At 41.1% G+C, this 14364-nt stretch overlaps 2 protein-coding genes across 2 annotated transcripts; both read right to left on the bottom strand.

The window, feature by feature from the left end:
- Positions 1 to 10853: 10853 nt before the first annotated feature.
- LOC147450303 (uncharacterized) lies at positions 10854 to 11477 on the bottom strand. Its single transcript, XM_086520694.1, has 3 exons — positions 11420 to 11477; positions 11254 to 11326; positions 10854 to 11172 (listed from the first exon to the last, which is right to left on the bottom strand). Exons 1-3 carry the CDS (start codon positions 11475 to 11477, stop codon positions 10854 to 10856), a joined length of 450 nt encoding a protein of 149 aa, XP_086376820.1.
- Positions 11478 to 11573: 96 nt separating this feature from the next.
- LOC147450304 (uncharacterized) lies at positions 11574 to 12458 on the bottom strand. Its single transcript, XM_086520446.1, has one exon. The coding sequence runs from the start codon at positions 12456 to 12458 to the stop codon at positions 11574 to 11576; it is 885 nt and encodes a 294-aa protein (XP_086376572.1).
- Between the last annotated feature and the right edge of the window lie 1906 nt (positions 12459 to 14364).

Raw genomic sequence — 14364 nt, forward strand, 5'->3', positions numbered from 1 at the left:
GCATTGGGTTGCTGACATCAAGGGGAAGCTGTGGCTCAAGTTTGGGGCAATTCTAAGCACTTAGACATCCTACACGTAGGATGTCTTCACCATGATTTAGCACTCCAAATCAACCTCCGAGCATACCAGTGGGTTGCTGAAGACTAGGGGAATCTTTGGTCCAAGTTTGGGTTCATTCTGAGCAAAAAGACATCCTACACGTAGGATGTCTACTGCATAATTTTGAAACCAAAATTCTATTGTGACCATACCATGCTGTCATATAGCCTTAGATAAGCCTCCTAGGCAAATTTGGTCCAATTTGGAGTTGATTTGACTTAGGAATTCATCAGAACAGACATCAGGCTTTTGGAACAAATTTTTGATCATTTAACCAACCTATAGGTGTCAGAATCAAAAAGTAAAAATAGATGTGAGTTCAGCACATCAAGGGGAAGCTACAGTGCAAGTTTGAGCTGAAATAGAGCAAAAAGACATCCTACGCGTAGGATGTCTCCAGGGTCATAAAGTGGTCAAAATTCTACTTTGGCCATATAGGCAGGTTTTAAGTGTCTCAAGGATTCCAAAACTTTTTTTCAAAAGTGAATTTGGACCTTGTTTGGCCTATTTACCAAGCAAAGATAAGTATTGTCAGACATCCTACTCTTGGAGTGCATTAGAAGCTTATGCAGCCCAAATCTTGACCTATTGGCATCCAAATTCAATTTTGAGCATACCATTAGGTTGCTGAGCACTAGGAGAATCTTGGGATCAAGTTTGGACAAAATCTGAGCAGTTAGACATCTTACGCGTAGGATGTCTCCAGCTTGATTTAGGACTCCAAACCAACCTATGAGCACACCACTGTGATCAGCACATCAAGGAGAAGCTGGGGTGAAAATTTCAAGTCATTCTGAGCAAAAATACATCCTACGCGTAGGATGTCTCAAGGCCATTTTCAAGTCCAAATGAAATTATGAGCATACCATTGTGTTGTTGGACTTAAGGGGAGTCTCTGGACCAAATTTTGTTAAATTCTGAGCATATAGACATCCTACGCGTAGGATGTCTCTAGGCCAGTTTTAGGGTCCAACTGTAATTTTGACCATACAAAGTGTTCACAGTGTCACAGAGATCCCAAATCTTCTTTTAAAATTGAATTTGGACTCATTTTGACCAGTCTAAATTGCATTTCACTATTTTGTCCATAGCTTTCACAAACGATATCGGATCGGAAAAGTTTTTTTATCAAAACGTAGCCTGAGAGCGGCTCTACATATCTTAGAGCAAAACTTGAACTAAATGAGTTCAACTTTGAAAAAAACATCGTTTGAGGCCTCAAAATACATCCGCAAGTTAGGGGTGTCTAAAAGCGACAATTTGCGAGAATTGTGACGAAACGGTTGCGGTTTTGGACATAGTTTCGACTTTTTCCTAACCAAAGTACTTGAACACAGTGGACTAAGTCTACTTGAACCAAGCAAAAGCTCTTAAGCCCAGAAATCATGTCTACCCTAGATTCAAACGCCGCTTACACAAGCTTGGAGATCCCGACGATAGAGGAATATCCTCCCACAATGGATCTTCCAAACTTGCAATTGATAAAGATCCATCTTGTTGAGAGAGTTTGGATGATTGGTCATGAGACTGAAGGACTATATAGATACATTGACGACAATGAGATCAATCTTTATAGGTGCTCAGATCCACAGGTAGAAGAGATAACATATTACAAGATCTTATATGTCTACACATACGGAGTCGACTGTCAATGGAGATCTATAGTTGTCCACAAGTATGGACGAGAATACAGAGTTGTAGAAAGCACAAATCCACAGACTGTACTAGAAAGAGGTGGATATTTGGTCAATGAAGGACCACAAATGCCTCCACCAAACACGAGAATTCCTATAGGAATTCTAAGAAGAGAGCCACCAGGATTCCCTTCAAGAGCGATAACGAAAGAAGGATTGGGAGAGTCTCTGGTTAGACTTGTAGACAATCGACGCGTTAGACCATCCCAAGTCCAGAAATGGGTAAACAAAAAATACTCCGGAGATAAAGATCCGAGAGATCACGTAACGCTTTTAGAAGAGTGATTAGAGTAGATGAAGTTTCAGATTTTGCGACACACTTTGCGGGATTTGGATTGACTCTAGAAGATGATGCAGCTACATGGTTACTCGGTGGAAAAATGGGATTTTGAGACCCTAGATGAGCTTCTGTGGAGTTTATTGAAGAATTCTTGCCAAAAGGCATTGCTCACAACACGGTCTCGCAAATCCATAGATTCAAACAGAAAGAGAATGAATCAGTATGCAAAGCATCATTACGGCTCAAGACATATGTTAATCTCTGTCCGAGAGCAGAATTATCTACGCAAGCACGACTGATGCTAATCTTTATCCAGGGAATGAGACATGCGGGCCTTTAGAAGGATCTGCATATGATGAGAATGACGCTAAACGAGTTGATCAAAGAAGCTCTTTATCTAGTGGATAATTGTGAGGCATACAAAGAAAAGAACTTAGAGAGTCAAGGAGATGACGCATCCTCTCAGCACAGTGTTTCACAGATAAATGAGTCCATTGCCAAGCCAACGGCACCTATTGATCAAGAAAAGCTTATCGACAACGTGGTCAAGAGGTTGATTCCTCTTGTAAGGTCTAATTCAGGAGAGCTGCAGTGGTGTGAAATTGAGAGAAAATGGACAAACCATACGGGGGAAGAGTGCTATTATAGCATGGAAAATGCTAGGGAGAGGTATGTACAACCTATTCCAGAAGCACCTACTCCACCTAGATACATTACGGGGAATGCGCCAAGACCAGTAGGAGTTTTAAGGCCACAGCTTGTCTTAGGACAACAACCTCCGCTGCCAGGTGCTAGAATGCAGGTAGACATGAGATACATGCCAATGATGGAAGCATCAAATAAACCAACGCCAGTACTAGCTACAATGTGGTATAGCAACCAAAGTGAGTACTACTCTTCGGAGCGACAAAATGTGAGAGAAACACATGGAGTGGTGAGGCTGGTACCACCTCCACCTCCTGGGTTTCAGTCGAAAGACAGAAGGTATGAAATGGACGAAAGGACATTACGATTCATTGCAAATAGCGGCTTATCTAGGTCAAAAGCTTGCTTATAGCCAAGAGGAAATGCTAAAAGAATCTCCTCAACCAGAGTCACATTGTCACAAAAGTCGTGACAACCACTTGGTCAAACAATGTCCTCATACGGAGATCACTGAAGTAAATGCCTATTTTCTTGAGTGTGGCATCACTCACTTGATCCCCGATTGCCCGAAAAGACCAAACCAAATCAGGAAAATCACGACAAATATATTAGGGATTGTTCAGCTACCTAATAGCTCAGAAAATGAAAATGTCGTACCAGTTCAAGTGGTTACGAGAGCACAAGCTCAAAAGAAAGCTGATGAGAATCCAAAGACAAAGAACAAGGAAAGTGACACGAGTCCAAAGACAGATGATGGACCAAAGACAAACGCACCTAGTCAAAAAACCAAGAGCAAACGAAATAGTTGGAAAGCTAGAAAGACTAGGATGAAAGCACGCAGGGAACGAGAGCAAAAATCCCTAGCTGAGAAGCTTACCGAAGCTGAGGAGAAGATAAAACAACATGAGGAAAACGAGGCACCTTCTCTTACACAGATGGTTAAACCTCTAGAAGAACCATCCACGGATGAGAAACCGAGAAGTGCTAGTTCAGGAGGATCTGTGTTGGCAGAGAAGGTTAATGAGACATTAGATTCCCTCTTGAAATCCTATGATGTGAGGCTCAAAAACAACCAAACCCAAGAACACGGGTGGATAACATATCCCGATGCGGAACTAAAAAAGCAAAGGTTTGAAATGTGCCAGAAAATGATTCAAACAGCCCAAGCTTTACTAGAACCACCAGTTGCAAAACCTGAGGACGTGATCCGTGTCATGCCTACACAAGTAATCCCACCAAACCAAGAACTAAAAGAGCCAGATTCTAGTCATGAGCACAGACCAAACCTCAAAGACCCAGCAGTAGAACCAAGGATAGTACTGAATACCACGGATAACTCTTCCAAGGGATTTCACCAAGCTATACCTAAGGATTGTAAAGAGATAGATGGTCTTGACGAATTGTGGAAACAAGTCAAAGAGGCCAATGAAGCCGATGACCTAAGAAGACGAGTAGACAAGACTGGTGATGAACGATGAGTGTTTCTACCACCAATAGAGGAATTTGAGACTGGATCTCAAATGAATCTAGACGTGCGATCGTATTGGGGCGACAAAGGATCTGTACAATCTATGGATAGTCAACCCCATTCACTAAGAACACTACCGTCCTACATGGGACAGTACGAGACCAAGTCAGATGTGGTTGCAGTCCCATCACAGAGACTGTCTCCCAACAAGGCCATCAATTCAAAGGGGCTAGTAGATATTCTATCTACCCCAGTCACCTGTACAATAATGTTAGCCGAGTTGCTCAGAATAAGACCAAACATGTGGGCTAATGTGGGTAAATGTCTAGAGAAATTTGGTGTAAAAACCCCAATGACTCAAATCGAGGAAGGCATCAAAGAGCTTGAAATGCCTCAACTAAATACTAGGCCAGTGCCATTAAACAAGGTAGGCGAGTATTACGAGGGAGAAGATGGAAACACCACCCTTCCTATGGAATTCAATGGTGTAAAAACCATGGCAATCCTTGACAGTGGAGCTAGTGTGGCCATTGCAACCAAAGACGTTTGGGGAAAATGGGGAAAACCCGCCTTGATATCCACACGAATGATCCTGCAGCTTGCAGACGGACACAAGGAAAAGCCCCTAGGACTGCTAGAAAAAGTACTTGTTACTTCTTGTGGCATTGAATATGAACACACTTTTGCTGTTGTTGACTTTGGCAAGAAGAACAACTATGACATCATTCTGGGAAGACCACTCATGCGACAATTGAAAATGGTCCAAGATTGGGGTTATGACCATATATACCTGAGACATATGGAGATCATAACAAAGATAAACTTGAGGGACCATAGTTATAGGGATGTGACGAGAACACCGGTTGAGGAGTTTGATTCCGCCACAGTAGCAGGATCAGAACTTCCAGCTTCCTTAGGTAAGCCTAAAGAACTATGGATGTGTGGAGCTTCACAATGTGGTAGCTTGAAACTTGAGGAATGTATCCTAGAGCTGGTTATAGAGGATATGGACTATATCCCAGAACCATTTCTTGAAGAAGAGTTAGAGCCTTTTGGATGGGAACACATCTTGGCTACTCTGGACGTGTGCGCCGTGGAGGATGCTCCCACAACAAAGTTTTGTGATGAAAATGGCTATGATGTCGTTCCTTATTTTGCAATGAGTGTAATCCAGGAAAACGAAGAGAACCAGACATCAACAAGATCTCGACATAAGGAGCAAACAAAGAAATGTGGAGAATCAAAAGATGAAGAAGACGACGAGTTCTATGACTCTGTAGAACACTTCGAGCTTCAAGAAGATCAACGACCCGGGAATCAATGTCATCACTACATGAATAAAGTGCATCAAAAGTGGATTCCAAAGTCCTTGGTGAAGACACAGCCACCACAAGCATCCTCATACATGGCTCCTAATAAGGATGCAAAGACTCAGCTAGGAGAAATACGACCAGAGCAACGAGCTAACAATGCTCTAATCAATGGGCTAGAAAAGTCCTCCAATAAACTACCACCCACGAGCAAACAAACAATAACTTTCCACTACCAACCAAAAAATCAAGGGAAAGTACAAGAAGTCAACCTTGCTGAGGATAGTAGCGATAGTGATGAATCTTACGACATTCCCTATCATCAACTCAGGCCATCACTATCACCAACCCCTTCAGCAACAACCATGACAGGTCAAAAGAACAGGACAACAAGTCAAAGCCAAAAAGCTCGACAAATCTGGATACCAAAAAACCAGATCGACCAAAAACAGATATGGATCAAGAAGACAAAGATCTCTAATGACAAATCACAAGATCCAACACCAAAACAAAAACAAGGAAAGCGTGCACGAGCGGGTACGAATATCACAAAGTCGCAAGCTTTCACAACTCAGGTTTGGGCACAGTGAGATACGAGTGGAGAAACTTCTACATCGAAAACCCTTCTTGGAAAGGTGGAAGCTATTGAGACATCTTTTGATGTCACATGTGCTACATTTATTCCTCGAAACACCCATCATCTCCTTCTTTCACATTGCATGCTTTTGTTGACAAATTTCTTATATGCCTATAGAGTGTCCCATAATTGGCACTTGCATCAGGCACTCTTTCCGTGTTTCACCCAAGCACTCACCTTTCATGAACATGTACTTCACGTTCAACTGCTCAACTTCAATAAGAGCGTATACCAAAGGTATTTTTTTCACCAAGTTTTTTCCCTTTGGTCATCCAGGTTTTAAACCCTAATCTAAAGACACCTATCACCATCCTCTTGTACATATTCCTTCTACATCAACAATAAGGAAATGCTATTCAAATCAATTGACAAATGAATTGGAGCACAAATTTCAGATCATAGCATACTTCTCCTCAATGGCGAGTCGAAGGATGGCCTACAATGACAAAGCTGCAGACAACACTAACAACATGATTGCACAGGAACAAATTTTTTTGAAGTCCCCAATGAAGAAGAGCAGACATAAAAGTAATCTGAGGATCTCAAAAGATGAATGGTTATGATGATAGATGTCCGCTCTAATGGATCATAGTTCTTGTTGTGGTTCGACAAGGTTACAAGCAGTGCAACAAATGAAGCCAAAACAACAGCAAAGACCACATCACCATCGAAAATCAGGTCATGTCGGGGACGACATGAACGCGGAAGGGGGGGTTGTGTTGACCATCGGGTCAACAACACAACATAACTCAAGTTTCGTACCAAAGTTTTATCTTTTGCGAGTTATGAAATGCTGTGGATTATGGCTATAAACATCATTTGTAATGAGTAGTTATTCTAGTTTCAGAAGCCGGGGTGCAATGGCACTTCCAGATTGTAAATACAAAGCCATTTGCCCCTTTCAACCCCATTTTTTCGTTAAACCTAAGGTAGCCTTAGTATATAAGGTACCTAGGTCATTTTGTAAAGAAGACTTTTTTCATAATCAAAACTTTAGTGCTGCCGTCTACTGTGTGAGAGAGAGAAAGAGAGTGAGCGTGAGCTTTATCCTCTCGCTATGCCCTGCTCGCTCAACAGATCCGACTGCACCATTGTTCTAGGCTCGAGGAGAGCTACGCGACAACGCCAAGCATTCCACGCGAAACGAAGCGCACACGTCGACGCATCTACGAGCTATTTGTGGCCGTAAGTGTATCAAACGATGTCTGTTTTCTGCGTACTAGTAGTCTATAGAATCGTGGCGACATAAGCTACGCATAGGTACTCATAAATTTCAGTTTCGGACAGTTTCAAAATTTTGCTCTGTCATCCTACGTGTTTTCCGTAGATGGGTTTTGAGTGGGTTTTGAGTGTAGAAGATTAAGGACAGGTGTATCCTAGTGAGGGGATGGTGTTCCTTAAGTTTCGCACGAATCTAGCATGATTAGGTGAGTTACCTTCCGTATGTGTGTATGTGGCTAGGTGGTGTAGTTGAGAGCTGTGAGGTTCTTGTTTGTGGTTTAGTTGGCCTTTCAGAGTGTTGTATGTGTAGGATGGTCTCAGCCTGACAAGCTAAAGAGATTTCCTCCGTGTACCTATCGTGTCATCTGTGTCCTCAATTGACATTATGTTGATCTAGGTAGTGTTTGCATGCACTTCATGGGTGTGTGAGTCGCTCGTCCAACACTACACCAACACTCTTGCTTATGGAATGCAAATCCAACCAAGAGCCATGCTTCAATGCTTAGGCTTGCCATCTTCTTCATCTTAATTACAATGCTATTATGCTATGCTAAGCAAGAAGAGTAATGATAAGTGATGAACTATTTCTTTCTCCTATGAAATGTTTCTTCTTCTTCTTCCCTACCCTCATTCCCCACTAGCTCTCTCCACCTTCGAAGGTGTTTGAGGCCTTGGGACTGAGGCTTGGGATAGTTAATGCTTTTTGCAAAAGTTTATGTTATGCTTCTAATGCATGAAGCTTTCCATCTTCATAGCATCACCAAGGTCACAAGGAACGCAAAGATTGTATTGTAACAAGTCTCTCTTGATGGGAGAATCTATAATAAAAATGCCTTTTGGAGGGGGATCGGCTCCAAGTAAATCCGGTCCTCAACTATTGTCATGTTCTCTAATACTCTCTCTCTCTCTCTCTCTCTCTCTCTCTCTCTCTTGCAAAAGTATTGTTCATGCCAAGTTAATTAAGTACTATGTTCATGTTGCTACCATCAATTAAGTTCACCCCCTATGTTTTCAAAGTGATCTCACAAAAATGCTCACTGTATTCTTCTTAATTGCGCTAATCTCAAAGTTCATAGGCCATTTCCATTATAGAGAGAGAGAGAGAGAGAGAGAGAGAGAGAGAGAGAGAGAGAGAGAGAGAGGTTTTACTATTATAGGAACACATCAAGAGACCTCAAAGTTCTATTTAACAAGTTTTGAACTTAAGTGTTGGCACTTAAGAGGGAACTATGATAACCAATCTACCACAAAGGTTATCAAACTTTCCACTTCTTATTCACTGAGAGAGATACCAAACATCTACCAGACAAGTCTAGAACTCAACTGTGTGTGTGTGTGTGTGTGTGTGTGTGTGTGTGTGTGTGTGTGTGTGTTTGAGTGAGAGAGAGAGGGGGGGGGGGGGGGAAGCAGCAAAAAGAGAGCACAAGAGAATTACAGGGAGAGAGACAGAGAGAGAGGGAACGAGGAAAAAGAAGAGAGAGAGAGAGAGAGAGAGAGAGAGAGAGAGAGAGGGGGGGGGGGGGGGAGCAAAAAGAGAGCACAAGGGAATTATGGGGAGAGAGAGAGAGAGAGAGAGAGAGAGAGAGGGTAGGAGAAAAAAGAAGAGAATTTCTATTGTCATAAGAACAATCTGAATGTTCAAATATAAAAGATCTATTGAACGAGTCTTGATCTCAAGATCTGATAATATACATAGATTTTTGATATTTGTTTCAGTTGTTCTTATTCTAATAAAATTTCGCTTCTTCTTCCTCCTTCCCTCTCTCTCTCTCTCTCTCTCTCTCACACACACACACACACACACACACATACACACAAAGTTTTGAGTTCAGGGTAGATCTTTGAGATCTCTCTTTGAATAACAAAAGGAAACTATAATAACCTTTGAGTGTGACAGATTGGTTATCATAGTTCTCAATTAAATACCAAGTCTTAAGTTCAAGACTTGCCAGATAGAGCTTTGAGGTCTCTTGATGCCTTTCGATGAATTTAAAATCAATCTCTCTCTCTCTCTCTCTCTCTCTCTCTCTCTCTCTCTCTCACACACACACACACACACACACACACACACATTGGCATTCAAGCCCTCAATTACCCTTTCTATCTCCCTCCATCAATTTTTATCTCCCTATCAGCAGATATAGGCTCGTAGGGAGCTGCAATTATTTTTATGTGTGTGTGTGTGTATGAATGCCATGCAAGAAGGATGGATTGTAGTCCCTATGATCACTCCACATAAATGACAATTTTCTCTCTCTCTCTCTCTCTCTCTCTCTCTCTCTCTCTCTCTCTCACACACACACACACACACACACACACATATATATATATATATATATATATATATATATATATATGTGATAGAGACTAAGGTACATCCTCCTCACTTGTGCACACACACCTATAGATATGTATATGTGTGTGTTGACCATAGCAACGTGCGGATCACACACTAGTTGGACATAAGTCAACATGATAGAGATTGGAGATGACATGTGTGGCACCTGAAAAACTAGAACCAAACCAAAAGTGTAGATACCAAATGCCATGTTTGAACTTTATGGAAAATACCTAAGAGTTTCTTTGGAAGGTAGCTCTTCCTAGTGAAGGCTTTGTAAAAGACCACCCTCTTCACTTTGAGAGGAACTATTGATTCAACTTGCCTGTCTTTAAAAATAGCTACCAAAAAATTGTCACTAGAGAAAAACGATCACTAGTGGGAAGGGTTATAATTTTTGAGCTTGGTCCCATAATAAGGTGAAAGACACACATTGACATTCTGAAACAAAATAAGACAAAAAGAGATAAAATGAAAACAATAAAATAAACAATCTATTAATAAAGTTAAAAAATATATTTTTTTTAATTTTTTCATTGAAAAAGGTAAATCCAATAAGCATAGAGAACAATAAAATAATTCAATGAAATGAACCATGATGAGGTCTCTAATGAAAAGACTCGTTCACAAAATGAAATATTAAAAAAAAATCATTGAGAATACTCCATTATGAGAACAAACTCCTATGAATGAGTATTCAAAGAGCTCCTTAATCCGTTGTTCTCTAAGATCTTTTTAAGGTGGCTAAAAAAGATAATACAAAAAGGTGAAATTTTATAAAACAAAGAAAGAAAAAATAATTCACACGTTGGCACTCAAATGAAAAGATCCACTTACACATCTATCTATACTATATATAACTAGCTCACGCGATCCGCCTATCGACGGGTCTCGCTCGCTCTTATCATGACACACATGGTATTCATAAGGTGTTAAAAAAAAAAATTAAGTTGCTTGTATGATCATAATAAGTTGCTTTCATGGTTCACACACACACACACACACACACACGCACGCGTGCGCACACAGATAGACATGGTTTTTATTGCAAATAGGAGCCAACATTTCTGTTACAAAAAATTAGAGGTTTCTTGATAAAAGAGTAATCATCAAAAACATGATGGATAAAACATAAGGGATGGATATCCATTGTAGAAGGCATCATTTAGGTTTAAAGTGAAGCTTACGATAGACACGGGTTCGCACCCGTAACACCCAAGGCCCAATGTATCGCACACTTCGTCCAAGCCGCTTAGGAGTATCATCGACAACATACATTCTCACTTTCCAATTCTCTGCTTCAAATCCAAAGGAAGGTAGTGCATTTATGGGCCGTTGATACCCTATCTCTCTAAGAGAGACATGACCCCGTCCTGCTGCCTCGTTCAACTCTAATGCAACATGATAGTATCCTATGAGTCCTAAATAGCACGTGGACTCATATAGACCCACCAAGAGATGGGCTGGATAATAGTGTTTTCTACAAAGAAGAAAGAGTATGTTAAGAAAAATCCAAACCTATAATTGCAAGACATAACAAATATTGATTCAAAAGCCATGCCTTATGACATCAAAGTCTTCTAAGATATGGACAACATCATTTGCAGGTATAGGTCGCCTCCAAAAAAGTGGATCTATGCTTTATACAACATGGTTAGTATGCTTTCCTCATTCAAACATTGAAAACATGTGAAACTCAATTTTTTTGTAAAGTTTCAACAAATTACCTCGAATATATTCAGATACCCTATCCATTGTGTATTTGAATGTAGCTCGGCTGGCCATCTATAAACAATAACAAAAAGTAGGATTAATATAAATCTTCACTTAACAAAAAGTTAATACAAAGAGGAATGCATGGATGAAAGATAATATGATACCTTAAACATTTATGACCTCTAGCACTTCTTTGTAGACAATGTTTGGGCTGCAAGCCATTGGATTTGCATTTGAATTTGCTATCGATGTTTGACTACTATCTATTAAAATCTTTATGGCAGTAGAAGAACGCACGCGGGACATTGCTACATAGAGCTGACCATGAGTAAAAACAGGTGTACCAAGGTATAAACCCACAAATCCAAGTGTTTGTCCTTGTGCTTTGTTGATGGTCATTCCAAATGCAAGTCTCAAAGGAAATTGTATGCGCTTCATTTCAAAAGGTAATCCTTGAGAACCTCCTATGATAAAGTCGATCCTTGGTATGAACACATTGTCTCCAACATGAGAACCTGTGATTACTTCCGCCTCAATGACCCTATGATAAAAATGCTTGCATATCAATCTTGTCCTATTGCATAAACCACGCTTTGGATCCAGGTTGCGAAGGAGCATGATTGGAGCATTCTCTTTCAGGTGCAAGCAGTGTGGTGGGAAGCCACCACCAAGATCCAATGAGTTTAAAAACTCTATCGGATATAATCCACCATCACAATCTGATGTACAAAGAGAATATCCACTCAAGTATTTTTTGTCAAGTCCTCTCATTTTACACATAGCCAAGTCATTGATTATAGCAACATCCTTATTGCGTGGTGCAAGAATACCTCTGTCCCTAAAGAAGCTTGCATGTCTTTGGACATTTTGTAAGTCACCATATATACTATGAATTAGGCCTTGAACGTTGTTATCTTCGAGTATCATACTACTTGGAAATGCTACAGTATCAAGTAAATCCCCATGACATACATTCCCATTGCCAATGTCTAGTACCCATTTTGCAAAGTCTCTCTCAACCAAGTCATTGGAACAATGAAGTACACGCATATTCTCAATTAGCTTTAGAGTCTTCACACATTTCCATACATAAGATCGGCACAGGGAGGCATCCACAATATCTGCTCAAATTCCTTTGGGCACAACTGGTAAAATTTGTCTAAAATCACCCCCAAGGAGAAACACCTTTCCCCCAAACAATGCATCACTTTGCATAACATCTCTCAATGTCCTGTCCAAGGCCTCAAAAGCATAATGATGGACCATGGGAGCCTCATCCCAGATGATCAATGATGCTAATCTCAAAATCTCTGCAAGTTGACTATTTACTTTGATGTTGCATGTTGATTCGGAATGCACTTCTATTGGTATCTTAAATCTCGAATGTGATGTACGTCCATTGCTAAGAAGTAAAGCTGCAACCTTGAACTTGTCTACAAACCTTTTGTAAGAAGTTTCTGCTCTCTTGTTGGATAGCTTCGTTGCGTTCACAAAATCCTTGAATGATTTGTAAACGCTTTGAAGGTCCCTCGCAATTCAATTGCCCCCCTGATCTGGCCAATTGTTTTGCAGCTCACACGCTATTGCGCTCTTGAGGTGTAGGCATGATGACTTCATTTACGTCATGATCTTCTTGGAAAACATTTCCAGAGCCAGAAGAATGACTATCCATCACTGAAAGAGAATAGATGCACCAATTAATTGCAAGTCATCTTGACAATGTATGTAACTAAATAATAATTAAATAATAAACAAATTATAATTGAGTATAAACATGGATATATAGGTGTCTTGTGATTATAGAGATTCACCTACTTCTCTCCTTGACTTCACAAAGCACAAAAAGTGCTTGAGGAGCTTCCTGTCCGAGAGAGAGAGAGAGAGAGAGAGAGAGAGAGAGAGAGAGAGAGAGAGAGAGAGAGAGGGAGAGGGAGAGAGAGAGAGTATCGACTATTCGCTTCCACAGTTTTCAAGTACTACTCATTAGAGTCACCGTCTCTTGCTTTGAGCCACGTGGAGAGCCTAAAAATGGCTCTCCATTATAAGTTCCGTAGATAATAGAGTACCAACCCAATATTATATTATATTATAAGAAAAATCACCTTGGCGGATAGTCAGCAAGTTTTATGAAACATGTCAACCTTCTAAAGGACTAATGGTGAGGACACAATTGAAACTATCACAGTTGTTTTTCCAATTTACCTTTAAATTAGATTAGAAGGTTAATTTAGCCAAGCAAGCTGCTAACCATGCACCGGATACAAACACAAATTCCTCTCTCTCGCTATATCTCAAAACGCAGCAAGATTGCTTCGACATCCTTGTTCGATGCCTGCAAAAACCTGAGATTTGTTTATTCAGCTCTCCCCGCTAACTGGGGTCCATTATACTGGTATCCAAGAAGGTGGAAGGCTTGGTCTCTTGCCTATTCGGCTCCCTGTCTCCTACACCTGGTCTTTGCATGCCATGTGGAGGGCCTGAAAAGGACTCGCCCCCGCCTGTTTACTTCCTGCCTTACATACAGCCTCTTGTGGGCTCAGATTCCACGTGCAGGAGGTCTTGGCTCACCGCTCCGTGTGTGTCTCTATTTTCTTCCGGCCATCTGTGACTGTTTACCTCATGCTCGAAGGTCCTATATGGCTCACGTCTACGTCGCTCCTGAGTCATGCTCACCACCTACAGTGTACACACACACACACCAACCCCCCCCCCCCCCCCCCCCCCTCGCCCTCTTTCGTGTCTTACAAAATGGCCATTCACTTGCCAGCGTGGCGTTCCAACTGCCAGTGTGGGGTTTGAATGGGCGAGTGCATTGGCTTTGGGCGGATTGCCAACGTGCTACTATTGGCCTTCAGTGCCTTCACTACATTGACTTTGAGCTCACCCCTGGGCCCTCGCATTGCTTGCCTTGTGTAATTGGTATGCTCATTAATGCTCTAAGAGAGAGATTATAATG

Source organism: Adiantum capillus-veneris, chromosome 9, assembly GCF_014529385.1.
Source record: "Adiantum capillus-veneris isolate H3 chromosome 9, ASM1452938v2, whole genome shotgun sequence".
Classification (NCBI taxonomy): domain Eukaryota; kingdom Viridiplantae; phylum Streptophyta; class Polypodiopsida; order Polypodiales; family Pteridaceae; genus Adiantum; species Adiantum capillus-veneris.

Bases quoted from the DNA above. Each gene is read 5' to 3' on its own strand.
- LOC147450303 (XM_086520694.1), bottom strand. From the start codon at position 11,477: ATGGCCAGCCGAGCTACATTCAAATACACAATGGATAGGGTATCTGAA. The intron at 11,327-11,419 runs GTAATTTGTTGA...TATAAAGCATAG, and splicing joins GGTATCTGAATATATTCGAG to ATCCACTTTTTTGGAGGCGA. The intron at 11,173-11,253 runs GCATGGCTTTTG...TCTTCTTTGTAG, and splicing joins GAAGACTTTGATGTCATAAG to AAAACACTATTATCCAGCCC.
- LOC147450304 (XM_086520446.1), bottom strand. From the start codon at position 12,458: ATGCGTGTACTTCATTGTTCCAATGACTTGGTTGAGAGAGACTTTGCA.